The 26,944-nt window shown below is 43.3% G+C and overlaps 2 protein-coding genes across 9 annotated transcripts in view; one reads left to right on the top strand and one right to left on the bottom strand.

Annotated features, from left to right (window-relative positions):
- Positions 1–445: 445 nt before the first annotated feature.
- Positions 446–26,797, bottom strand: STRADB (STE20 related adaptor beta). 2 transcript variants are annotated; one of them, XM_066622143.1, is made up of 12 exons: positions 26,691–26,797; positions 23,127–23,183; positions 21,183–21,263; positions 19,284–19,386; positions 18,211–18,332; positions 17,799–17,907; positions 17,145–17,268; positions 16,086–16,257; positions 13,381–13,485; positions 11,402–11,628; positions 10,790–10,832; positions 446–9,903 (listed from the first exon to the last, which is right to left on the bottom strand). In XM_066622143.1, the coding sequence occupies exons 2-12, from the start codon at positions 23,136–23,138 to the stop codon at positions 9,751–9,753; spliced, it is 1,251 nt and encodes a 416-aa protein (XP_066478240.1). In that variant the 5' UTR covers positions 23,139–23,183; positions 26,691–26,797; the 3' UTR covers positions 446–9,750. The 2 variants fall into 2 exon arrangements, with proteins under 2 accessions (XP_066478240.1, XP_066478161.1); XM_066622064.1 differs by lacking the exon at positions 26,691–26,797 and adding an exon at positions 25,559–25,726.
- TRAK2 (trafficking kinesin protein 2) overlaps positions 26,028–26,944 on the top strand; it is a 42,115-nt gene continuing 41,198 nt past the window's right edge. For 6 of the 7 annotated variants that reach the window (XM_066621941.1, XM_066621862.1, XM_066621781.1 and 3 more), the window contains exon 1: positions 26,028–26,152. The gene's annotated coding sequence lies outside the window, so the exon portion shown is untranslated. The other variant, XM_066621556.1, reaches the window with a different exon arrangement.

The following is a 26,944-nucleotide window of genomic DNA, read 5'->3' as shown; positions in this document are numbered from 1 at the left end:
CCATGGCTCCCCCCCATTTGTACACCACTGCCTAGTCAGAATGGGGAAGTAGGCAGCGTGGGGGGAGGTGGTTTCCCTATTTTGTGCCTTCCCCATTTTTCCCTATGGATTTACTCCTACCTACATCAGTTCTGTTGTTGGCATAGCACTTTTCAAGCACCAGGGCATGTCTGTCATCTAAAAGGGTGGGTGGGATATGGCTTGCACTGACCTCTCCTCAAGCCACCTCGTCCTGTCCTCTCCGCTGACAGAGCTGTTGTGCTGTCTTCTGTAGCTCATCTGCCAGCAGACAGACTTCTATGCCGGTGGGATAATCATCACACCAGTGTATGTGACAATATGCCAGTGTATCTCAGGGATAATATCAGGCCATTAGTTCACTTACTGATAAGCATGAAATAAAATTGGCACCAGCAGGAGATGAGGCAGAAGTCAAACCACTGTCTTTCAATAAGAAGCACATTTTATTTCAGTTACACATTTACTTTTGTCAGAACAGGATTGGCAAAAGATGACGACATTTACTTAAGTACAGTACAGTAGTTTCCTATTAAAAAAACACTTGTGGTGATAACTGCATCACATTTCTGTTATAATTTATAATTTTTTTCACTTAAAAAAATCAAGCTAACAATCCATTTTACATTATCAAAGAGAATGTACATTAATAAAATATATTGTAAATATCTCCATATTAAACCCCTCCCCCATCATTTGCTGTACAGAAAGCATGAATCTTGGTTAAAGTCATGTTTATTCATTCACAGTACTAGAGTAATAAAGAAAGAAAGCTGTCAGTCTGTTTTTTGTTGTTGTTGCTTCTCATTAGATCCAGGCTCACTTTTCCCTTTCAACCAAGACACATTTCAAAGTTTATGCAAAGTTTAAAATAATCTAAAAAAATCTAGGCTAGAGTTGAATTAGGGGTGGATAGGGGTGTTATGCCTCTGCTAACTTTAGATATGTCTCCCTTAGCTACTGTTTTAGAAAGATATTAGGGGACATAATTTGGGTCCCCCACCTCTATTCAAGGGTTCCTCCATCCCCCCCCTTCATCTCTTCACCAAGTCTCTCAGTTCTGCATTCCTTTGTTTAGTCAAAGCCATATCCAACCGTATTTTTAACTTACAGCAGTGGGCGCTGACCTCCGTGTGTGTGGTGTGTGTGTGTGTGTAAGAGAGAGAGAGAGAGAGAGAGAGAGAGAGAGAGAGAAGGGAGCCCTGCAGATGCCTCTGCAGGGCTCTACATGCCTCTAAAAAGCTAAAAAATGCTATTGGAAACCACTTTCAGTTTGCGATCGAGAAATCGGAAGTGATTTCTGATCACATTTTTTAGCTTTTTAGAGGCTTGGGGAGCCCACTGGAGATGTCCTTGGGGGCTCCCTGCATACCCCCAGAGGCTGGCGCTTACTGCTGTAAGTAAAAAAATAACTCTTCTGTTGCTGGAAGTGGCACAATCCAGGGGATTGCATTGCTGCTATCCCCCAACCCCCGCAAAGACTTACTCTGGTCCCAAAGTAGTTGCTCTAAACCATTTTGTGAACTCTTTTTGAAATGTGGTGGTGGTGAAGATGATGCACTTGTATCTCTTAATATTTCATCCTTCTTAATTCTTTCAAGATTCAGCTGCTGAAACACAAGAGTGGCCTTGGAAAGCCGCTGAGGTAAGAAATAACAAAGGGCTACTGCAGTGACATGGAATCACTATATGAAATTGGTGGTGGTAGTAAGGTGTCTATGGTGGTGTGCAGTATCTCCAACAGCTCTCCAGGGTCATAAACCTTACCTGCCTGGAGGACCTCTTGGAGGCCAACTGGCACTGCCTTGCTAGTCCCCAGGCCACTTTTGCCAGCCCTATAGTGGCCTTTGAGGAACCACCATCAGGGACGAGTACCCTTCCCCTCTGGTACTCCTATAACTAGTGCCAGCCCTGGTTGATCTGCCCCACATTTCACATAGCATTGTTTGATTGTGGTCTCTGCGTCTATGTCTTCCTTGGCTGGTGACCTGTTGCTGCCCGGGGATTGTACCTGGACTTCTCTGGTGGGGCTTTTGATGGGACAATCAACATGACACGTGGCATCTATTGTTATGATGTTTTTGCACAGGCACAATAGTGCTGGGTGAGTAGGAGCCAGCTGTTTTGACCTATGTACATTCTAACACCTGGACAGATCTCCAGATCAGATCCAATAGATATGTGAGGCCTCCCTGTGGGGGGAGGGGGGCCCCCTTGTGAAGGCCTCAGAACAGTTCACCAGCAGAAGGGGGGGTTGTGTCACCTGGTTCCCCCTCTTTGGGTTGGCAGCATTTGCCAGTCAGGAGCAGGGGCTGCTAGCAGCAGATCCTCCTGTCTGCTCTTCTGACTCCCAACTGCCTTGTCATCCCTGGCCTCCAGGTTTATGTAGGGCAGACCCCTCCCCTTTGGCCCCTCCCCTTCCCTCACAGGGATTGAACAAAAAGGGCCTGTCTCTGGGACTACCCTCCCCTGGGATTACCACAACTCCTTCCCTTCCTCTCTCTGTTTCCCTCCCACCTCCTCTCACCCGGAGCTGCCAGGGTTGTTCCTGAGAGAGCTGGGAAGGCTGCTGCCTCTGCTCTGGTCTCTATCTTTGGGGGGTAGGCTGGCCCTGCCCACCTGGGTCCTGTAGCTCTGCAGACAGCTCGGGGAGGTCCAGTTGTGGGCTCCTGATGTCACAGCCAGGTGCCCTGCCCAGCAAGGCAGGCCCCAGCTGGTTGGGCAAGGGAGTGCTCCCCTTCCCCCTCCCTCCTTCAAGGCGGGGGGCAAAGCGGGGGGTTCAGCATGCAGTGTTCCTCTGCTGTGCCTTGCCGCCCACAGGAGTTTTCTATTTAAACTCTATTTCTATTTAAACATTATTTCTATTAAACATATTTAAACATTTAAACATTATTTCTATTATTCTATTTCTATTATTTCAATTATTATCTATTATTATTTCTATTATTCATATTTAAACATTGTTGTGTTGGCAACCTTCAGTCTCGAAAGACTATGGTATCGCGCTCTGAATGGTGGTTCTGGAACAGCGTCTAGTGTGGCTTAAAAGGCCAATTCGGGAGTGACAATCCCTTCCACACCAGGAGCAAGTGCAGTCTGTCCCTGTTCTGTCTCCCTGGCTATGGGCCTTCCTTCTTTGCCTCTTAGCCTCAGACTATTGGCCAAGTGTCTCTTCAAACTGGGAAAGGCCATGCTGCACAGCTTGCCTCAAAGTGGGCCGCTCAGAGGCCAGGGTTTCCCATCTGTTGAGGTCCACTCCTAAGGCCTTCAGATCCCTCTTGCAGATGTCCTTGTATTGCAGCTGTGGTCTACCTGTAGGGCGCTTTCCCTGCACGAGTTCTCCATAGAGGAGATCCTTTGGGATCCGCCCACCATCCATTCTCATAACATGACCGAGCCAACGCAGGCGTCTCTGTTTCAGCAGTGTATACATACTAGGGATTCCAGCTCGTTTCAGGACTGTGTTGTTTGGAACTTTGTCCTGCCAGGTGATGCCGAGGATGCATCGGAGGCAGCGCATGTGGAAAGCATTCAGTTTCATTATTCTATTATTTAAACATATTTAAACATATTTAAATATTATTTCTATTTAAACATTCTATTTCTATTTAGTTTTCTATTTAAACAGGGTCCCTTTGGGGAGAAGAGTGGGGTATAAATAAAGTTTATTATTATTATTATTATTATTATTATTATTATTATTATTATTTAGAGAAAATAGTTGAAGACTTGTTAGTGATGGCCAAAGAAACACAACCAAAGGAAGTTAAAGGATTGGATTTACCTGAAGAAGGGCAAATACCTTCCTCAACTCAAAGCCTGCAAGATAGGTTTACAGAAGAAGAATTAGAAAACCTGAAGTCTCTCTTAGGCAAACTTCTGAGAGAAGATCACAGAGATAGTCTTTCAGAATCAGAAATAGAAGGTTTACAGTCCATATTACAGAAAAGCTTTGAGGACCTTCCAATACAAAACAGTGCTGAAACCGGGATAAGCAAAGTGGTAGAGATAAAGGATGAATGCCATAGTATACCATTGCCAACTGCTGAAGCAAGTACATCAACAACTGCTAGTGTAGGTGTGTCTGACAGAGGAAAACATAGGTCAAAAGAGAATAAAATGTCTTCAGCAGCTGAAAAAGGTGGGTCAAGAGCTGAAAACTTAGACTTTCCTGAAAACAGTATTTTTGAAGTGGAGACAAGTAACAAAGAAACTCAAACCAGTGATACACTGTTTCCTCTCAAAAAGGTGAAACATAGTTGTAAAAAAGAATGCCACAGGTGCAGAATTGCCCTGATAAACCAATAACAGACATGCCTAGTCCCAATAAAGGAGTTGAATCCATTCCATTCCAAAACCTTTATTGGCATAAGCAAAAATTAAATAAAACATTAAAATACAGTACAGGAAAATAATCAAGACAGTGGCTGTGCTACCGAGAAAAGATCACAACGAAACAGAGATACGTCAAGATAAAGGTTTTAACTTAGCAACTGCAGATAGAAATTCTGCTACAGCACCAGTGGTGGCAACAACCGAGTCACTCAAAAGTGCAGATAAGGTCTCTGACAAAGAACTTAGAGGGGAAGAAAGTACAGAATGTAAATGAATTTCTCAGAGTAATTGAAGGGACGGACAACAGAGTAAAATGTGGGCCACTGTGTCCGGCTCCAAAGAGCAAAGAGGACACAATCTATTTTCCAATGGGATATTAGAAAATCTGCCAGAATGAATGGCTGATGGAAAGATGTTAAATCTCACCAACATAAATGCCCTCCTCTTAACGGGATTAATCAACATGATAAAATAGTTGTGTAAACGGCCAGATGAAGGAAGAAGGCCAAAAAACCGGGGAGAGCAGGTAGGATTGAGGTTGGATGAGAGTTGAATAAATTCAAGTTCCCATAGTTTGGTCTTAATAACTGAATGGGCTCGATGAAGACTAATGTCTGCAAGAGATTCAAGGGACAATCCCAATGATAGAAGTTTAGAATCGATCCCTTGAAACCACTTAGAAAAATAGGAATCTTTTAAAAGATCGTTTAAAAGAGATTCAGGGTGGATAGTTAAATGCAGATGAAGCCAGAACTTGAATGTAAGGGACCACGCCATAGTAGAGGGAAGGTGGATCCCTAATTCGAGAATGAGAGTGGATAATCTGATTAAATTAGGAACCCCCAAGATCCGTCTGAGGAAAGAGGCTGCAACTTGGTCAAGATCACGATTTGCAGCCTCTATCCAAATGGGGGCACCATACAATAATTGAGAAAGAATTTTAGTTTTAAAAATGTGAAGGGCAGCAGGGACATACTGATTACCACAAGAAAAATAAAAATGTGCAATCGCATTTAAATGAGGTGCACCTGAGGAAATGGCAGTTTTCCGGTGAGGTGACCAACTGTGGCGAAAATGAAAAAGAATCCCTAGATATTTAAAGGATGGTACTTGTTGGAAGGAAAGGGTACCAATCGTCCAGGGAAACAAAGTCCAAGACTTAGCGAAAACCAAAATTTTGGTTTTTTCGGAGTTAATTATTAAGTCATTGGATAAACAATAATCCAGAAAAGCAAGCAAAGCAGGCCAAGTCTGGTAACAGACAATAGGACTGCATCATCTGCATAAAGGAGAATAGGGAGGGGTGCACCATTGAGGGAAGGAGGGGAATTCTGACAACTTATTAGATGCGAAGGTAAATCTGCCAAAAAAATACTGAGGAGGAGAGGAGCGAGAACACAGCCTTGTTGAACTCCCTTACTAATAGGAATTTTCTCAGTTGTAGAACCCAGACTATTAAAACGTACCCTACAATAGTTAGTTGAATGGAGGAGGCGGGGATCAATCCCACAACTGGCCAATTTGTTCCACAGCATAGCCCTATTAATGGAGTCAAACGCTCCGTGAAGATCGATGAAAGCCGCAAAGAGTTTGGCACCATAATGGGCAGAGTATTTCTCAACCAAGAAGGAGAGTAAAAAGGCATGATCAATAGTAGAGGCGCCTAGGCAAAAGCCAATTTGTTCTCTACCCGGTAGGGCTTTAGAGGAAGCCCATGATGAAAGTCTAACTAATAGATATTTAGAATAAAGCTTCCCTATAACAGAAAGCAGGCTAATGGGCCTATAATTTTCCGGGAGAGATGGGTCACCCCTCTTGAAAATAGGAACAAGAACTGACGAGAGCCAGGAATCTGGAAAAAGACCAGATTGATTAACTAGAGTGAAAAGTCTTGATAGTGGTACTGACCACCAGGTGGGATTGGTGGTTAATATTTCACTCAAAATGTCATCCGGGCCAGGAGCTTTCCCAGGTTTCAAAGTGTTAATCAACTCAACAACCTCGTCAGGAGTAACAGGTGGCCATTCGGGACAATCTGAGGGAATAGGGATAAAAAGTTCACAAGAAACAGAGGCGGAAAAAATTCCTGAAAAATGAGCAACCCAAGCAGACGGAGAAATGGGAGAAGGGACAATATTAAAGGGAGGCAAATTAGTACGGGTAACTAAGGACCAGAAGGATTTATAATTGTTAGTTGAAATTGCATAGTAGAGTTGAAGCCATTTTGGTTGGGCAAAAGAGTGTTTTTTCCTATTCAAAAAGATCTGATTCCTCAAAAAAAAGTAAGATCTTAAAGATTCGGGGGAGGGATTGAGGCGTATTAGATGGAAAGCCTGCCTAACACACCTCTTAGCTCGCCAACACTCCAAGTCAAACCACGTAGGAACACGGCTGACAGAGCGAGAGGAAAGAGAAGCTCTAAGGAACTGAATTAAAGACTCAAAAAGGGAATCATAGGATGAAATAGCCATAGAAGGCGAATCGGTCCCTGCCAGCATGCCCCTCAAATTGATAGACTCTTCCCACCTGGACCAGTGATGGTAGGCATCCTTGGTCCTCAGGGACCATTTTAGACGGGGGGGGGGGGGAGGCTGTATTAGAGGTTTCCATGATTGAATCTCAAAAGAAGGGAGAGCAAAACATAGTTGAATAGGCAAATGATCACTATCAGAACGAGGGTTAACAAAAAAATCCAGAAGAAACAGCGAAAGAGCCAGAGATGCAAGAGCATAGTCAATAACACTTGACCCCCTAGATGCAAAATGAGTGAATTCACTTGGGATATACCTCCCGGAGGAGCCATTGAGAATGGTTAAGTTAAGCTCCAGACACATGTTGATAAGAAAGGGATCATAACTGTTAATAGCGAGATCTTTAGAAGACCTAACGCCCTGGAACCAAGGGGGGAGTTGGTTGTCCAAATCCCAGTTCATAAAGCGGGCCAGGGCAAGGTTACTAGGCCCCAATCTAACATTCAGGTCACCCAAAATTAAAATTAAATGGAACCCTTGCAGATAATAAGGGCCGCCCTGTATTTGTTTCTGGTAAGTAAGGCAGGATTACAGCCCAAGTCTTACTGAACAAAATGAGCTTATTGGGGGGGTGGGCGGTAGGAGTTAAATAAATAACACTGTTTCAAACATCTCTACCTTATGCAGAGTGAAGTGGTAGAATTCTGGACTGTTGCACTGCAAGTCATATTTTTGAATTCTGCATGCAAAAACATCTTGAATGTCTACGTGCTAAAACCTTTCCTCCAATGTGTTAATTTACTACATACTGCAAGGTTTTTCCATGGGGACCATCTAAAACAGCCATTTTCAACCACTGTGCCATGGCACACTGGTGTGCCGCGAATGGTCCCCAGGTGTGCCGTGAGAATTTGGGAGAGGGTCATTTATGAGTAGGACCATTGGGGGATGGGAGCCCCCATTGACAGCACAGTGTGCCTTGTCAAAAAGCTGATGGTGTGCCTTGACCATTTTAGTGCCTTGCCAGTGTGCCACGAGATGAAAAACGTTGAAAATCACTGATCTAAAATATAACCCCACATCTGCAGTCCAAAGTGGAACAGCCTAGAATTTGACCATGTTTGCTTACACTCTGCCCAGAATACAAATAAATTATGTTAATGATATATGTAGCCGAGATTTCACTTGTTAAGGGGAATGAGGTCAGTGAAATCCAACGTGCATCACCACTGTCCTGTGCCACGTATTTCACAGTTGAAACCCCCAATGCTGGTTTCTTCCAATGAAGAATCTCCCAGGGACAGGTTATTTTCCTTTCTGGACTCCACTTCCCGTATGCAATAGGAAAGAGGGTTACGGCAGCAAGGGATTTTTTCTGTGACAATCATGAAAATAGATTTTGCCATTTCAATACAATTAAATAAGACAATGTTGCTCTTGACACATTAAATAACTCCTACTTCCCCCCCCCATTAAATAACTCCTACTTTTCCCCAATCAGATGTTTTAAAGAGAGCAGCGCACTCTGTAGGAATAGAGGTGGGGTGTGTGGTTTATAAGGGCCAGCACAAATTGGTGGACATCAGGAGGTGTCCCTTCTTGATCTTCTTAGGGGCCGACTAGCTTCCCCCAATAATTCAAGCACTAGCTATTGCCTTCTAATTTACAGTGATGTTTGCAGTAGTATACAGGTGGGTCCTCGTTAACCACAGGGGTTCCTGGAACAGAACCTGGATACCAGAATCCACAAACTTGCAGATTTTGGGGCCCTTTAAATCTCTGGATTGCATCATCTGTGGGTGCTGAAAACACCCCCGCCTTCGAGTCCAATGGGTCCAGAGGGTTTTCTGAGGCCCACAGAAGCTGCAGCCAACCTCCCACAGCCTCTGTGAGCTTCAGAATGAAGCCCATAGTAGTTTAAATGCAACTTCTGGTTTTGAACAAAAACTGGTAGTTGCCTTATATGACTCCGGGCTTCATTCTAAAGCCTGCAGAGGCCATTGGTGGGTGTGCATGGCCTCTATGGACCTCAGAAAACCTGATGGACCCATTGAGGGGGTTGGCACCCACAGATGATGAAATCTGCATATGCCGAACCTGCGGATAATGCTGGCCCCCTGTACTTCTAATAGACAAGTACTACTGCAATTCTTGTATTCAACGTTTCCATTTTTGCGGTTCAACAGACTTTCCTTATTACTTTCTGGAACTACGTAGTTCTGTCTCTTTGCATTAAGAAGTCCTACAGATTTCAGTTGAAAATACTGCCTATTTCAAGGACCACAACATCCAAACCATGGACCAAGAAGCAACCAAGAACAAAATCAAGTCCTTCCAGGCTCCTATTTTTGATATTTTAAGCAATTTATTGTTCCTAGACCAGGTTTGTGAAGAGATCAAATAAATACCTTGCAGTAAGAGGTCACAGTTCTTTCCATGCTATGGTGATGGGTCCTTCAACAACTGCTGGAAGGCAGGTGGCAGAAGGTTCCTCAGAAATCACAAAGGTTTGCACTTTGGCACTTTTTTGAAGTAGGGACTATTTTTTGAAAAAAATGTTTATATATTTGATAAGCCTGTTTATATGGAGGCTAACAGGATAACAACAACAATTCTGAGAGACAGTAGACACAATACTTCAGGTGAACATTTAAAAAGGTACCGCAAGTGCCACACCAGGTTATGCACAGTCAGAGATGCTTGAGGAAGCATGTGGGCACTTCGCCAATTCAAGGCCTATGGCATTCTCATACTATCACTTTGGAAAAAATGTTCCTTCCCAGATGACATCAGCTGTACGAAAAGAGTTTACAGTTTCAAGTATACCATTAATATTTGTATATTAGCTAACCATGAAATACAAAAGCAGTAAAGAAATCACATTTCCCCTCCCCAGAGATACATTAACCATATCTTTGCCATGTATCTAGAATTCCCAGTAAACTTCTCTGTCATTTGGCAAAATGCATCCAGACTCACTCCAGGTGGCTGTTGATTGCACTGCTGGTGCTTGTGGTTGGGTGTGCTGAACAGCAGGAGGCAACAGTGAAAGTAATGAACCCTTTGTTTGTTCTTTGATCTGAAAGAGGAACGAAAACTGACTGGAATAGTGAACCTGGACCCTCAAATTGACACCCCCCCCTCAAAAAAAACCAAATTAATTCAGTGCTTCCCAAACTTTTTAGCACCATGACCTACTTTTAAAAGTGACAATCTTTTGGTACCCACCTAATATTTTTGGTACCCACCTAGACAAAAAAAATCTAGACAGAAATATAATTAATTAAAATAGGGCCATTATTCTATAGCTGGTGCAGAATTCAGATCTGGCTTACTCCTTGTTGCTGATTGCTGCCTGTTTGAAAAAAAAAAATCATGGAATTAAGGACACTGTAGAATAGCGATTTTTAATCACTGTGTTGCAGCACATTGGTATGCCACAAATTGTCTGCAGGTGTGCCATGGAGTTTTGGGGAGGGTCATATCTTAATAGTGCTATTGGGGGACTTGAGCCCCTGGCAAATATTGTGGTGTGTCTTGTCAATTATCAAAAAAACAGATGGTGTGCCTTGACAATTTTAGCTTCTCAGTGTGCCAAGAGATGAAAAAGTTTGACAATCACTACTGTAGAATATCTTGTCCTAGCAAGAGGTTAACATTACAAACAGGCTGCAACATACCATGCGATGTCCAGGAACTTATTGCTGTGGTCCAAAACTCACTTACTCTACAGTGGTCTTCCCATTAAAACCAAACTTGGCCAATACTTGGCCTTCTTGACCACAGCCAGTGGACACAACAGAAGCAAGAATCTCCCACCTGTGAGCAGCTTATGCTCTCATTGCATGGTTTCCCACATCCAACAACAGAATCTGGCTGCATGCTCTGTTTTCTACACCGTATAGTCTTTGTTGTGATATTTAGCTGAATTTAGCAAATCTGAGTAAAACTGTTAACAAACTCACCTGCTTGAAAAAAGTGTGCGACAGTAGACCTCTTGCTGATGGCCTAGATCCCAGGAGGAAAACACAAAGCTTAGGTATTTAACCTTGGCAAATGGAGTTAGCTGGCAATTACTTCCCCTCCTCTTGCAGCCTATTAGCAGGGTCAATTGATTGGGGAAAAAAATCAAGTAAAATCTTTCCATTTTAAATCAGACTTCCCACATGCACTAGTTAAAGTAGCTTAATGTGTATGAAATCATATTAACTCTGCAAATTTTTTCCCCCAGATCCCCAATATTTGAACAGATGAGATTTAAAAATTAGAGTTGTTTAAAAAAATTTAAATCAATTTATCATCTGCTTTCTAATCAATTAATTGGTTAAACTGAAGTATGATTGCATGTTACCAAAATCTTAGTATGTGTGCTTTTTTCCAACCAAAAAACTCCAGGAGTCTTCTCGCTCAGACATTGCACAGGGAGCAAGTGGCTCATGCCCCAAATATTTATAGCTTGATCTTCATCTATTTTTCATCTCATTAAAAGACTGAGATAAAGACAAATACTCAAAAGATACCTCAGCTCCACACTATTACAATTGCAGTGTCTGGACACTAAATTCTAACAGCATTACCTTTTTTCAGGGTCCTGTTGCAAACAGAGTTCAATCAAGTTATGGAAAGCTGGGGAGAAGGTTTTTGGTGGAGTCTGCAGTCTCTCACTTGTCATTGTGCGTGTCATGCTTTCACCAATTCCAGAGTCAACCCCTGACCGGGAATTTTTTATTCTGGATTCACCACATGGAAAAGTATTTATAGCCCAGGGACAATAAGATGGACCTTTAAGCTTCTGCAGCAGCATCTAGTAGATAGGTTAAGGTAATACAAAATGTCCAATGATTGTTTTCGCCTGTACAAGGCAAGTAACGTTATGGTTGTGCTGACTGTTTACCAGGGATGAGCAAATTCAGCATAGCTTGATGAGTCGAGTTACGTGTCTCCACCCCTTGCAACTCATCTCGAAAACGAGTCCTAATGGGGGCTTTTCCAAGTCACCAAGTTGCCTTTTCACAACTCAAAGAGACTTGAATCATGAGTCTTTTTGATACATGTGTCAGGCACAGAAAAAAAACAGAGCTGTTGCCAGGTGTGTGTGAGTAAATATTCCCCTGCTGTCCCTACCCATCTGTAAATAAGGCAGGAGGGGGTTGGACGGACTACAAAAGAACAGGGACAGAAGTAGTAAGAGGGAGGAAGGTCACGTGGAGCAGCTGTGAGGCTTACTGGGACCACCCAATCCTTTGTGGCTGCGCTCAGAAGTAGTCCCACTGCAGCCGGTCATTCAACGGAGCTTCCTCCCCTCCCCCCAAGTGACAACAGAGCTCACAGCAACCATGTGACTGAAAAGCATGATTGCTACAAAGCTCCCCCCCCTTCCCTGCGCTTCTCCAGCCAATCCTAAGGCAAGAACCCCCTTGGGCTCCTCCTTCTGCCCTCCCTCAACCAAAGAAACAAACCAGACTGCCCATCCTTTGTTCAATGACCATTGGTTCCTTGCTATCAGAGACGGACAAGAGAGCCCACTCCCGTTTTCCTGCTCACATGCAAAAGCAAGCATTAATCCTTCCCTGACTCCTGGCTGCAACTTCCCTGCTGTTTGCCCAGTCTGAATGATGGCCCCATGAGATCTTTCATGTTGCGAAAACATTAAGCAAGTATACCCAGACAGACTTGAGTCTGTATGCATGGGGACAAATGCAGAGTCAAAGGGCTCTTGATCTGAATGTTTTGCAAAGTCTTCCACGCACAAGACTCAAGTGCAAACAAGTCAGCAAAAAACACTGATTTTTGCAACTCAAATTTGAGTCACCTGACTCGAGTTCCCTTCCCTGCTGTTTACCTATTTTGATTTTCAGATCAAAAGTAATGGGGGCAGCAGGGGCACAAATATTTCCAGGGCAAAATAAACCTTAGACGCAAATGTCGACCATTTCTTTCAAAGCTAAGTATTGCTGTTAGTCTGCTGTAGCTTCAGCAAGTGTCGTGTTGCTACATATCCAATTAGATTTGGCTACGCACTGCTATCACTGAGAACAAACTAAGCCAATTTAAAGTAAGGGTAATGCTTCCTGGACCAGCCACATGGATGAACCCCTGCAATCAAGAATCACAGAGTGAATGCAACGTTGTCCACTAAGGACAAATAAATCCTATTCAAACCAATGCTCCCTGAAAGATGAACACTTTTGTACCCCACCAAAATGGAAGGGTTGGCACATTTCAATGCTGAAAAAAAGTGTTCAAATGCATCATGTATATATTCCTCACATACTCAATTCTAATAATAAGTTTGATAATGTCAGAGGAGATTCACAGTATAATCTTATGCATGTATACTCAGAAGTAACTCTCAGTGAGTTAAGTGGAACTACTTTCCAAGTAAGTAAGGTAAATGTAACTACTGAGACTGCAGCCTAAGTCCTATTGCTTCATTAGTAGCTAGACTTTTCAAAACCCAAAAATTAATTGACCTTTTTCTTTTAATGATGGTATTATGTATCAGTTGTTGCAAACAGATGTGCTAAGCCAGCAAGGTGAAGGGTTTAGTGCTTACCTGTGTGCGAGGCATATCCTGAAATGGTACATGCCCATTAGCTAGTTCACATGCTGTAATTCCCACGCTATAGATGTCAGATTTCACATTATAGCCATACATATCCTATGAAAGAAAACACGGATAAATACAACTGCTGAATACCTGCCACCATGCATAAAAAAGCAAAAAAGAAACCAAAAGCTAAGTTAGAACTAGTTCCAACAAGTAAAAACCAGGAGCTTGTACATATCTTTCGTTTGTACATGTCTTTATATATGCCAAAGCTGATCTCAATGCACATATCTCTGCTGCTGTACGCAGATGACACATTTTGATTTCTTGCTCCCAAAATCAACTAGAAGCTCCTAACCATCATAGGAGATCCTAGTTCTAACTAGGAAAATAACCTAGAAAGTATTGTACAAAAGGAGTTTTGTCTAGTTATAACTAGGCTCTCCAAAGCTTCTACCGTCAACTAGTTAGAATTGGAATCTCTAAACACAGTTCAGAGTTTCTAGTTTTTATTAACTGGAACTAGTAATGACTAATTTTGTATTTTTACTGCAACACATATATAAGATCAGAATGCAAGACACAACAGTTTGACAGGTTGAGCCTACTAATCTGCCGATTTTCCATCTGTGGCTCTGGCTCCCCTGGACCTGCTATGAGCCTAACCTGAATCTGGAGGGTTTTCTGAAGTCCACAGAGGTCACACTCATCTGCCCGTGGCCTCTGTGGACTTCAGAAAGCCCTCCAGAGATGACTGGAGCACAGCTCCAGTTGCCCTTGGAGGGTTCCGGTTGGGCCAAGTCTGGTTCAACAGAGGGTTTAAGGGAGCACAAGGTTTAAGGGGTTGAAAATGGTGAATTTGCTTATTCACGGTTTTCAGTATCCATGGAAGGGCTGAGAACGGATCCCCATGGATACCAAGGCCCCACCCATACATTTGTTTTGCTAGGGATCTTTGTTCTTGTTTGGTCTCCTGTACTAAAAAAACTTTTATTTAGTCTATAAATCTAAATAGCCAATTGCTAGTGGGCATCCACTAAAATTGAGTGTTGGGAGAGTTAGGACAGACAAAAGAAAATATTTCTTTACTCAGTGTGTGGTTGGTCTGTGGAACTCCTTGCCACAGGATGTGGTGATGGCGTCTGGCCTAGACACCTTTAAAGGGGGATTGGAAAGTTTCTGGAGGAAAAATCCATTACGGGTTACAAGCCATGATGTGTATGCGCAACCTCCTGATTTTAGAAATGGGCTATGTCAGAATGCCAGATGCAAGGGAGGGCACCAGGATGAGGTCTCTTGTTATCTGGTGTGCTCCCTGGGGCATTTGGTGGGCCGCTGTGAGATACAGGAAGCTGGACTAGATGGGCCTATGGCCTGATCCAGTGGGGCTGTTCTTATGTTCTTATGCTATGCCATACCTGAAGTCTAAAATCTGAAACAGGAAGGTTGTGATTGGGTCCTTAGATACAGTATGAATCTTGATGCACAATTAAATGACATGTAGAGTTTATAACGCTGAGGATTGGGAAGTGATCGATTCAGAGAATACTGTGCTTAATATCATATACACTGGAAAAGGTGACAGAAGGGCTTGAAAGTTAGGGCTTAAAGAAGAAAGATTGACTAGGACAGTGTTTCCCAAACTGTGGGTCAGGACTCACCAATGGGTCACAAGTCGATTTTTGGTGGGTTGTAAAAAGTTTTTGAAACATTTAAAAAAAAAAACACCAAAAAACTTTGCAAGCACCCTTGCCTGGTTTGCAAAAAAAAAATTATCAGCTGGAATGCTAACCTATAGTATGAGGTAATCTTCATACCCCCAAATTAAAATGTCATATTTTCTGATTTTCTCTAGCAATTAGCATGGACCCAGTTTCAGCCCTTTTCGTGGTCTTGAAGTCCCTAACTGCACGTCTTGCTCTCCAGTTCAGCCTTCTGGGTATCCTGGAATGATTGTAAAAGTTTGGAGGAACAGGACTTGAACTTCATTTCAAGGACTGTCACAATCTCCTCACCCTCGTCTTTATCTATCTGCCCACTTAGAAAAGCAGCCAGATGGGCAAGGAGAGGTGTCGGGGCAGGACAAGGCAAAGCCAGCTAATTTGCCTTCAACAAGATGAACAGAACATAAAGGTAAGATGCTTGATTCCACCTAGCCTCTGTCTGCTCGACCTATAAGCAAAGGCAATAGGAGAAACAGAGAACCTAATGAGGACTATTCAATCATGTATACAAATAAATTGAGGGCCTAATTCTATCCAACTTTCCAGTCCAGATGCTGCCATACCAATGGGGTGTGTGCGGCATCTGAGGAGGGCAGTCACAGAGGACTTCTCAAGGTAAGGGAACATTTGTTCCCTTGCCTCGGGGTTGCATTGTGGCTGCATCAGGATAGGACTGGGCCGCCAATCATTTTCAATAATAATTGCATGTTGGAGCAGAAATTATGGAGCTGCACTGATTCTGAAGCATGCATTTCCAATTATTTGGAAAGTTATTGTAGTGCATAATAAAATATGATGCAATGCTAACAGATGTCAAGTTTTAACAAACTAATAAAAAACACAATGAAGTACATTAAGCCAGCAAGTTTAGTTGTGAGAATGTGGAATTTAAAAAACTATCTGTGCCTATATCTGCCTACAGCTATAAAACACAGACACAGCAAGACTGCAGAGCCACAGGGAAATTCAGTATAGGTATATACCAACCTGTCTCAGTAGTTCAGGGCTCAGCCAAGGAAGCATTGATGTACTGAACTGGGGGAAGTCATACACAGCTTTTAACCTTTGTCCACTTTTGACTAAACTGTAAAGATGATTTAAGCCAGACAGGTAAACTAGGCCATCCCCAGAAATCAGTATGTGGCTTGCTTTGATGCTTCTGAAACACAAACAATGAAGCTTTCCTTAGTAGAATAATTTAGAGCAGTGGTTCCCAAACGTTATATCAGTGGGACCCACTTTTTTAAATGGAACTCTATCAGAACCCACCTAGTTTTACAAGACTTTTTGAAAAAAAAGGTTTCTCATTACTAGCTTCTCAAGTCTCTGTTTGTATCCTTCTTACTACAGGAGGAAGCACCTTCTGGAGTGATTGCTGAACTCCAGGTTCACTGGATCAGTACTATTCTGGTGTTCTTGCATTCCCATTTGCCTGTTCTTCAAAGGAGCTGAAACACGTTGATAATAAATGCTCACGTTTGGCTCACTTTCACTTTCCACAGGGCTCAATACATTTTCATTGTCAGCTTGGAGAGTGGGCATCCTTCTCAAGTGCTTTGGGGGGCCTACATTCATCAGATTAGGACCACTCTGGTGGCAACAAGTACTTCCAAAGGAGAAAGAACAGGGGTAACGGCCAGACCATGGAGCTGCTGGAAGAGAAGGAGGTGGCACTGGCAACTATCCATCCACCACCCTCTATTCCTTCTTCTTTAGAGGCTGAGGAAAAGGAATGGGGGTGGGGTGACTGGACTGTGGGGTCGCTGCCAGCACCACCTCCTCCTCCTCCTATTCTCGAGGCCCCATGGTCTGGCGACAGGGGTGGCTCAACAGTGAGGCCCCTAGGCTCATTATTTATTTGGGTCCTGGCACAAAAAAGGTTGAAGACCACTGATATAAGCAAATTAAACAGACTTGTGATAAAGAGCACGAGTCATAATCAGAGGTCAGAGCCTAATGACAAGTGAAACAGACAAAGCAATAGTTGAAGCTTACAAGCCCTCCTACTGCAGTCATCAGACACTCTTATATCGTTATCTGCAATACCTGTGAATGTAGCCATGTTGGTGCATGTAGCTTAACCCACTAACTGCGCCAAACAGAATATTTCCAATCAATGTTTCACTCATGCCTTCAGGGAAGTAAGTTCTCAGCAAATGATTGGCTGAACCTAAAACAGAAACTCATTAGTACATAACAATAATGCCTTTATTTATACAGTGGAACCAGAGTTGGTTCACAACATTTTGCTTTGACATTTGGGGGCTTTTGCCTTGGTATACAGCTGTGCATGATGCATGGATGCCCCAGAACATAACAAAAAATCCATGGGGTGCATTTCTTGTACTATACACTCTTCCCTAAGCTAATGCCAGTTCAAGCAAGCCTGTGTATTCCTGCTGGCACTACATTTTTACCAAACAGTGCCAATTTCTCCTTCTCTCCTCTTTGTGTGTTTCCACTGATTAAGTGAGGAAGGAAGGAAGGAAGGAAGGAAGGAAGGAAGGAAGGAAGGAAGCTATTGAAAAGTCTACCCCCCCCCCATCTTTGGTTATATTTCTGTTAATAAGAAAAAAAATACAGCCTGCTATTGAAATTTTATACTTCTGTCCATCATAGTGGTGAAAGCTAAACACTCAATTAGCTAATTCAGAGAAACTCAACCAATATGTTTTGTTTTTTCGCACAAGGGCTACTTACTATAGGCCATGAAAGGAGAAATGATCCAAAGCCAACTTCCAGCAGTAAACACTGCCCAAAAAGTCATGATATTGGGGTGTCGAAAGGAGTGGGATAATACCAACTCATTCTAGAAGAATTAACAGATGCTTTAATCATTTATGGAACAATAATTGATACTCTACATAGGACACTAATAAACTCAATCACTTGACAAAGCTGCAATAATGCAATCTGAACTTTTTAGGATGGTAAAACATTTGTGGTGTGGTCTGGCAACCTAAAGTTGCTTCCCTTCCAGAATTCAGCAGTGCACCTAAAGTAGCTCTTCAAAGGACCTTAATTTTTAAGTCACTTTACTGTTAACTTTAATACAACCACCACCTTTACAAGTTAACTCTATAAAACTTAAGATACTGAATACTGGTTTTACCTGTAAAGCTTTCAAGTGTTCTTCAGAACATCTTTCCAGGTCTGTAATCCTTACAGCCACCAGTGTTCCTGTAGGGATATGCCGTGCGAGGTAGACTGAAGTTAAGTTGTTGCATCCCCTTCCTATTAGTAAAACAGAACTTGACCACTTTAACAGTGTAATAATTTTCCTTAGTTGTTGCTTCATCATTATGCATTCAAACAATCCTAAACGTCAACATAGAAACCAACAGAATATGAAAAACAGCTGTTTTGAGACTAGGCAAAATCAGCCAGCTACCCCAAGCCAGCTGACAATCTGATTTGGGTTTAGGTTAACACAAGCTAAGAATCTCCTATAGACACTCATCAATTGTAGTCTGCTTTAAGACAATTTACCACACACAACTGACCACACAATGACAAAAGTGAAGGGAAAGCAATACAATGCACTATACACAGTAAAGGTCATGTTGTACAGTGCGCAAGAAACATTTAGACTAGTGGTTAACAAAAACTGTCACTAGAAGTACAAACCAGGGAATGAATAGGAAAAGTATTCTACCTGAAAGGAGTAGTAAGTATTTCAGCAAGCCATAACTGGCATGCCTGTACCAGTTTCAGAACTATCACTGGCACCCGAGGGAACATATCTAGCACTAGCAAACAGCATTGTCACACAGCATCCTACAAGACTATTGAGGCACTAGAGGACAACCCAGACTTTTATTCCCTTCAGGTGACAGTGAGGATGTGGAGGGACTCTGGCCTAAAAGTAGAGCAAGATCAGAGGCAGTGCACTGTGGAAGGATGTAAAAACCATCACATCTAGCACTGCAGCTATCATTGATCAAGAGGACATTAGTTACCACCATTGTATTCACAAGGAAAACAAGGATTCAAATGGAACTAGATGGTATTTTAGGAATGTTTTAAAAAATCACTTAGGAAGATCAGAGAAAAGTTTTGTTCACAACTGTTGGTGGTAGGAGAGAAAGAATTCTAATTGTTCATCTCATGCAAATATACCACCTAATATTAAGCATTTCTCAACCAGGCAAGACGTGTCATTTTTCAGATTGCAAAATTAGTCACCTATTTCCACCTGGAGATCATAATGGGACACATCAGAGGACCCTGATATTTGTTCAATTCCTCTTTGAGTGGATTGGCTCCAACATACAGCAGGTCCATCTGTCTGAATAGCAGAAGATTTTAGATTCAGAAACCTTTACAGGCATCAGAGACAACAAAACACACAAACTATAAAAACAGCCAACAAAGTAACCAATAAAATAACCACCAATTGTACATCTTTTGATTCATACAGAGCTACCCAGAACACACATAAATCCTCAGTTTCTCAACAGTCATAGCTCAATCATGGCAAGGGCCGAGTATGGGGGATCCAATTTGTTCAAATTTCAGTGTTAAATCAAGTTAGCAAAAATACAGTTCGACCTGGACAAAATTGCCGCAGAAGAGTTTGAAAGTTTTTTTAACCTAGAAAAGACAGCATGCAAATATTGTATTCTCTCATTTGCTTTTTCAAAATGATGGTCCTGTGCCAATTAATGAGAAATTACAACCCTAAAGGTTTCACTATTAAGCATATGTCCTAAGTTCTTCTGTTGTCAGAAGAAGTTCCATTTGCACAAAGGGAAGAGGTGGTGATTTTAGCTGATCTTCCCTTTTACCTGCAGCCTGCTGTGCCCCCGAATCTCTCAGAAACTGATATTCAGAGAGTACAGGAGCCTGCAGAAGAAAGGAGAGATATGTCTCCCTTGTGTGAACAGAATAAGAACTTAGAATATAACCCTTATTTTTTCAATTCTATGATGTCTCAAAGGCCTGTAATTAATTGTAAAAGTCTAAGAAATACCACTGTAATCATTATTATAAGTAATAAACACCTTATAAGTTAATTCCAATTAATACTACAATTAAGGCCCCAATCCTATTGGGGCCTTGCACTGCTGTAACTAGAATTCTGGCAGCGCATGGTCATTTACGACAGCACAGAAGCTGAGCCACCGTTGCGTGCCACTCGGCCACTGCTGCAAATGGTGAGAGGTGTGTACACAGCAGCAACTCTGGAAGGCTTCACAGATACCAGCCAGTTGGCAGCAGGGGCGGACCATGAACAGGGAAGGGGAGTAACAGAGCATGCTAACAGAAGAACTCAAGGGTGTCGGGAGTAGGGAGGGGGTGGATCCAGCTACAGTCACACAAGCCAGACTTTATCCTTTTCTTTTCTACCTGCTCCCTGGCTTTCCTTGGACTTGCACCACCTATATAGTTGGTGTAGCTACAAGGAAACCCATGGGCGATCAGACAGCCTTCCAGGTATATGTTAAAAAATTTATTTAAACTATTCTTACTGACCTCCTTCAGGTTGTCCAACTGCCCCCCACCACCACAGCATACAGTACAGTCTCCATTGGTACTGCTGTATGCAATAATGTGGCAGGGAATGGATTGGGCAATATGCTATTTAAATAATAAAGCTTTAAAATACTCCAGTCAGACCACTGTCACATTCACTGATTTGGAAGTTACCTCAGGAGTTGAACAAGGACTGTTTGCTCCACAGCACAACACTGAAAACCCTGTTATGCAATTACACCTGATAATTTTCACAAGTGAACAGGAGACTACAGTTCTAGGCATATGTACCTGAGCAAAACTGCATGGAACTCACAGCGACTTATTTCAAGTTCTCATACACTGAACCATGCTGCAAGTCTGGTAATAGGGCATGTCTCAACTCACACATAGCAATGTTGTATAGGCTCTTTGTCAATAGATCCATATATTGTATGGGTTGTAATATCTCATTACAATACTAAAGACCTTCCTTGCTGTGATTGAAAATGGTCAGCATTCCAGTTCAGATACATTACCAGACAAAGTTAGCAGAAAATAATGATGTAAGCATGATTGCAATAGGATTACTGCTACTGATAAGGCCGTTAAATAAGCATTTCCTCTTACCAAGTCTTGACTGCTGCCCTCTTCAGACTGCTTTTCTGCACCAATGGATTCAACTCTTGTCCGTAGAATACAAGAACAGTCCTTGAAATACATAATACCAAAACAATAAGCGCGTCATACACTGAGTTTTTGCAGCTTTGTTCCCAGTCTCAGGGCACAATCCCAACCAGATCTACTCAGAAGTAAGTCCTATTTTGTTCAATGGGGCTTACTCTCAGGGAAGTGTGGTTAGGATTGCAGCCATAGTCTTATTTGTTGATGATAACAATGCAGAGCTGGAAACTCACCAAAAGAAAACCCACCCTAAACAGTAACAACATAGCCATGCTTGGTAACCCAAATGAAGGGAGTCAGTAAGGTTTTTAGGGTGCGCTTGGTGATCTGGGCCAATTGGACAATTAACTGCATTTTGAAAAAATCACAAGGAAAGTTCCTTGAACATGGACTTTGTCATCCATTGCCAGGAGCCAAAAAAAGTCTGTTTTCTCTCCCCGCACCTCCATTCCTAACTATATAATACCTGTATGTATCTTTTAATGGTAAGTAGGTTTGGGAAAAGAAATATAATAAAATAAAACATAACATTGAATGAAAACTCCTTTGTATGCCATTAGAAGGGAATGATGCTCAATCACCTGCTTCTGAGCCTGACTTTGAACCACCACTTTAACCACATTTCTCCAGTTTGTCCCAGATCCCACTTTTCCATTCTCTCTGTTATCTCCCATGTATCCATTTTAAATTGTGAGCCCCCTGAGGCAGGGATCTGTCTTCCAATAACTTGTAAAGGAAAAAAAACAACACACCACTACCATGTGCCTTTGGTCTGATTCTGGAATGGTGGCTAAAATAATAATCCTATGCAGGTCTACTCAGAAGGAAGTCCCATTACATTCAGCCTAAGTTCATCTCAGCAAGGAACCTTGGGCTGCTGGGTTGGGCTGGAATTTGATCACTTCTGGACTAGCCTCAGCAGTATTATTGTGACAGTGGCACTGTATAAACAACAATGTACATGTCTAAGTACATATCTAAGTAGGCATTGAGCCATACCTTCCTGGTTGCAGCCTTTTTTACAACCTAAGAAAGGTTCCACATAAAAGTAGAGGAAAGTCAGCCTGGGTTCTGGCCCTCTATACTCTTGAAGAACATGAACTTCGCAGCTGGGTCAGGGCCCAATCCTATCCAATTTTCCAGCACTGCTGCAGCTGCAATGCAGCCCCAAGGTAAGGGAACAAATGTTCCCATACCTTAAGGAGGCCTCTGTGACTGCTTCCCCACCACAAGATGCAGTACATGTCCCTTTGGCAGAGCTGCACTGGCATTGGAACATTGGATAGGGCTGGTCCCTCAGTCTGTTGCAGCAAAAACAACACAGAATCTTGTAGTTTGTTCAAAACCAACAAATTTATTTCAGAAGAAGCTTTTGTAGACCACTTAATAAGATGCATGAAGTGTTGCATGAAGCATCATCCTCAGCAGGCAGGTAACTCTTCGTGCATCAGATGAAATGGACTATGGTCCACAAAAGCCTATGCTGAAATAGCGTGCTACAAGACTCTTTGTTGTTTAAACATCCTGTACTCTGAAGTTGTAAACACTAGCCATTTTAGACAAAAGGTAAAGAAACTAAGGGCCCAATCCTATCCAACTTTCCAGTGCCTATGCAGCCAAGCCAACAGGATGCTACATTCTGAGTGGTGGGGCAGTCACGGAGGCCTTCTCAAGGTAAGGGAATGTTTTGTTCCCTTACTTTGGGGCTGCATTGTGGCAGCAGGAGCACAGGAAAGTTGGATAGGATTGGGCCTAAAAGCAGTAAAAAGGAAACTGTTTTGGTTTATCGTGTTTTAAACAAAGCATATTTCTACCCCAAACCCATGTTAAATTTGGACACACGACAGGATCTCAAAGAGTAAAAACAACATGAAAATTACTAATGCTTACCAAACAAGACATGGAACTGCCTTATTTCATGGGAAATGTCATGCAAACCCATTTACCCTGAAACAAAATATTGAAATACATGTTATATTCAGGAAAGATCCACATGAACAAGACTAACATGAACAACATTAAGGGCGCAATCCTTTCCAGCACTGACATAAGGGCAATGCAGCTCTGAGGTAAGGGAACAAACATTCCCTTACTTTGAGGCACCCTCAAATGACACCGTGAATGACACCCAACTGCAGGATGCATCACACATCCCATTGGCACCGCTATACCAGTGATGGAAAGCACTGACATAAGGGTTTAGGATTGCGCCCTAAGATGGGATCTTTCCGGTCAGCTACATATACAACCACCCGGAATGGAATTAGTTATCCCTGATACTCTTACAAAATCAAACTAAAATTAACAAAATTATACCAGAAACATCAATAACCTATCTCAGAAGACTGTTGTGAGAAGAACAACAGGAACCCATGCATATGTGTGTGTTGCTCAGCAGTAAGCCCACTGCACCCTTTGCATTAGACTGCAGTTCTATACACACTTATCTGAGAGTAAGTCTCATTGAATTCAGTGGGATTTACTTCTAAGTAGACACGCATAGGCTTGTGCTTTTTGATCAAGCTGATGTCAAATTACAGATGAGAATACAATTCCCTGTCTAGGATAGGACTCGGGAAACCAGTTCTGCCTGTTTGCTGAAGAAGGTAGCCATGCACAGCATATATCCTCGAAGTGGTTTAAAAAATAAAGAATGTTCAATGCTTATCACTTTAATTGCACATTGTGCTTTACAAAAATTAAACTGGAGCACATTTGACAATTGGAACAGGAATAAGTCTTGTGACTAAGAGCAGAGTTCAAATCATTGCTATAGCCATCTAACAGATCATAAAAGAGGAACTTGCTTCACATAAACGCAATCCTATGTATGTCTATTCAAAATTAAGTCCCACTGACTTCATTTGAACTTACTATTTGGTAAGCATTTACAAGGCAGCTACTTTAATCCTTTTTGAAGGTACATCTAAGTGTGTGTATGACTTTATACTGATAAATATGATAGCCTTTGTATTGATAATTATTGTGTTTTTTTATTGAATGATGCATGTTGTAATCTAGGGCCAATACTTTCATGTCTAACCTGTGTTGTACCAGCAGTAAGTATAACCCATTTTCCTTACCTGTATCTGTAATAAATAAATAAAATATTTTTTAAAAAGTGTGTGTATGACTGAACACAGCAAACCAACTTTGAAGCAAACATGCTTAGGACTGAGCAGCATATGAAAAAAAAGAAACAAGAACAATTTTTAAAAGAAACAGTGACAGCTCCCATCTGTGGGCAGATAGATTTGAGGTAAACCAAAAAGCCTCATAACACCTTCCCCCAGGAAAAATGTAGTGCACATTTACTCAAAAATGAGTCCCACATGCACATGTATCTGAAAGTACATCCCATTGAACAGATTGGGACTCCAGTTAAATGTGGGAACTTTCAGATAAGTGTGCACAGGATTGCAGCACAATCTTATGCATGTTACTCCAAACTAAGGCTACAATCCTAGCCACACTTACCTGGGAGTAAGCCCCATGGATTATAATGTGACTTACTTCCAAGAAGACATGCATAGGGTTGGGCTCCAAGTCCCACTGTGATCAGGGAGGTTTATTCTCAAGCAAGGGTGGATACAGCATCAGCAGCAGTGTTCAACCAGCTAAGCCTCACAATGAATGGAGAAGGGAGACTCAGCCTGCCTCCAGTCACTCCAGTCACCACCCCCCAGGCTTGTCAGCTGGCAGGACTAAACCAGACCAGTGGAAGTGACCAATGTGAATGACAGCTCACTCACTCAGATGGGTTACAAATAGCTTGGCCTCAATGGAAGGAAGGCAAGGGGGAAAAGTAAAGTCTGCATGACCAGTGGTCTATTTTTTCCTCCCTGCAGAGCAGCTGAGGCTCCTTCCACACTGACAGCCCAATCCTATGCCTGTCTACTCAAAAGTAAGTCCCATTATAGTTAATGGGGCTTACTCTCAGGAAAGTGGGTATAGGATTGTAGCCTTACATGCGTGGTCATAAGTCGGTCCCCACTCCCCTCCTTGAGCCCCATCCTATGCCTGTCTACTCAGAAGTAAGTCCCATTATAGTCAATGGGACTTACTCCCAGGTAAGTGTGGAAAGGATTGCAGCCTCAGAGCCCCATCCCATGCATGTCTATTCAGAAGGAAGTCCCATTATAGTCAGTGGAGCTTCCTCCCAGGAAAGTGTGGATAGGATTGTAGCCTTAGAGCCCCATCCGATGCCTGTCTACTCAGAAGTAAGTCCCATTATAGTCAATGGGACTTACTCCCAGGTAAGTGTGGACAGGGCTGCAGCCCAACCCAGCTCGACCCCAGGTCCACAGTGGAGTTAGACTAACCTGGGCCACGCGCCCCTTGCCCGCCCTCCGTCTCTCCCCAAAGCAAGGCGGCAGTTGCCGGGAGGGGCCAGCGCCCCCGAGGCCGCGAGGGACTGAGGGAGCCGAAGGAGCCCAGATCGTTGACAGAGAAGGGGAGGAGGTCCTTCCTCACGACCACAGCACTCGGCCAGCCTCAGCTGCCTCAAACTTTAAGCCCCACCCCCAAAAGTTAACTGTGGCTGAGTCCGGACCGGCTGCGAGGCGAGCCGCACACCGACTGGAAAACCACGACACCCATAATGCAACGCGTCGCTGAAAGAGCATGGAGTGGGGAATGACGCCGCGCTGTTGCATGACGGGAATAGTAGTTTTTAAAAATAAAAACCTTCAAACTCGTCCGGCACTCCACGCTTGTTTTTTGCGCCCCTGGCAACTCTCCCAGCCGCCATCTTGTGACCTCGCGCGGCCGTCCCCGCCCCCTCCCTCGCGCTTCGCCTTTCCTTCGACCGTTGCTCCGGAAGAGGGAGCTGAGGAGGCGGTTGGAGTAGGAGAGTGTCGCGTGAGCGGCTGCTGAAGTGCGGGCGAAGGGAGCGAGCCTGTACCGGCGGTAGGCTGGTAAGCGCGGGGGCGCCATGGCATGAGGGAGTGAGGGCCCAATTCTGTCCACACTAACCTAGCAGTAAGCCCCATTGGCTATAATGGGGCTGACTTCTGAGTAGACATGCATGGGATGGGGCTCTGAGGCTGCAATCCTTTCCACACTTAGTAAGTGACTATAATGGCTTTCCCTCCCCTCCCCGTACGGCTCCGTTTTGCCCCCCCCCTCCGGGAATGGCTCTGAAGGGAGGGGCCGCTCGCCCACCTCCCTGCCACGCTGAGTGCACCGCCCCCCTCCAGCTACGCCACCGCTTGGGCGTCACTGTCAGGATTTGTATACCGCTTTTCAGCGCAAAGTCCACAAAGCCAGACCACTGAAGGGCTCCCTGTCCCAAAAGTGCTCAGCAGATGCAGAAGAAGCCCCAGCAGGCAGCCACTAGAAGAGACACTGCTGGGGTGAGGAGGGCCAGTTCCTTTCCCCCTGCTAAGTCAAAGAGCAGCACCCACTGGAAGAGAGTGCCTCTCACCCAGTCGGCAGGGGCATTGGATGCCTTACCTGAAGTCTCCTTCACCTGAGCTGCCAATTCTGTCTCATCTCCCTTTTGCTGCAGTGGAAAATGTCCATGGTTAAAACCCCCAAGGTGAGAAAAGGGTATTCAGGACGTCCTTCTCTGGAGAAGTGTGGTGTGTGGAAAGGATGTCTGCAGGCAGTGGCTCAGGCAGAAGTGGCTCAGCATCTGATGGTGTTGATTCCTTGCCTCTTGTCAACCGACCCTGCCTGGGCTGTCACCACTGGTTCCTTCAGTTCCT

This window comes from Tiliqua scincoides, chromosome 1, assembly GCF_035046505.1.
Source record: "Tiliqua scincoides isolate rTilSci1 chromosome 1, rTilSci1.hap2, whole genome shotgun sequence".
In the NCBI taxonomy this organism is placed as follows: Eukaryota; Metazoa; Chordata; class Lepidosauria; order Squamata; family Scincidae; genus Tiliqua; species Tiliqua scincoides.
Note: the sequence above shows the minus strand (reverse complement) of the source record. Positions and strands in the feature narration are given on the sequence as shown.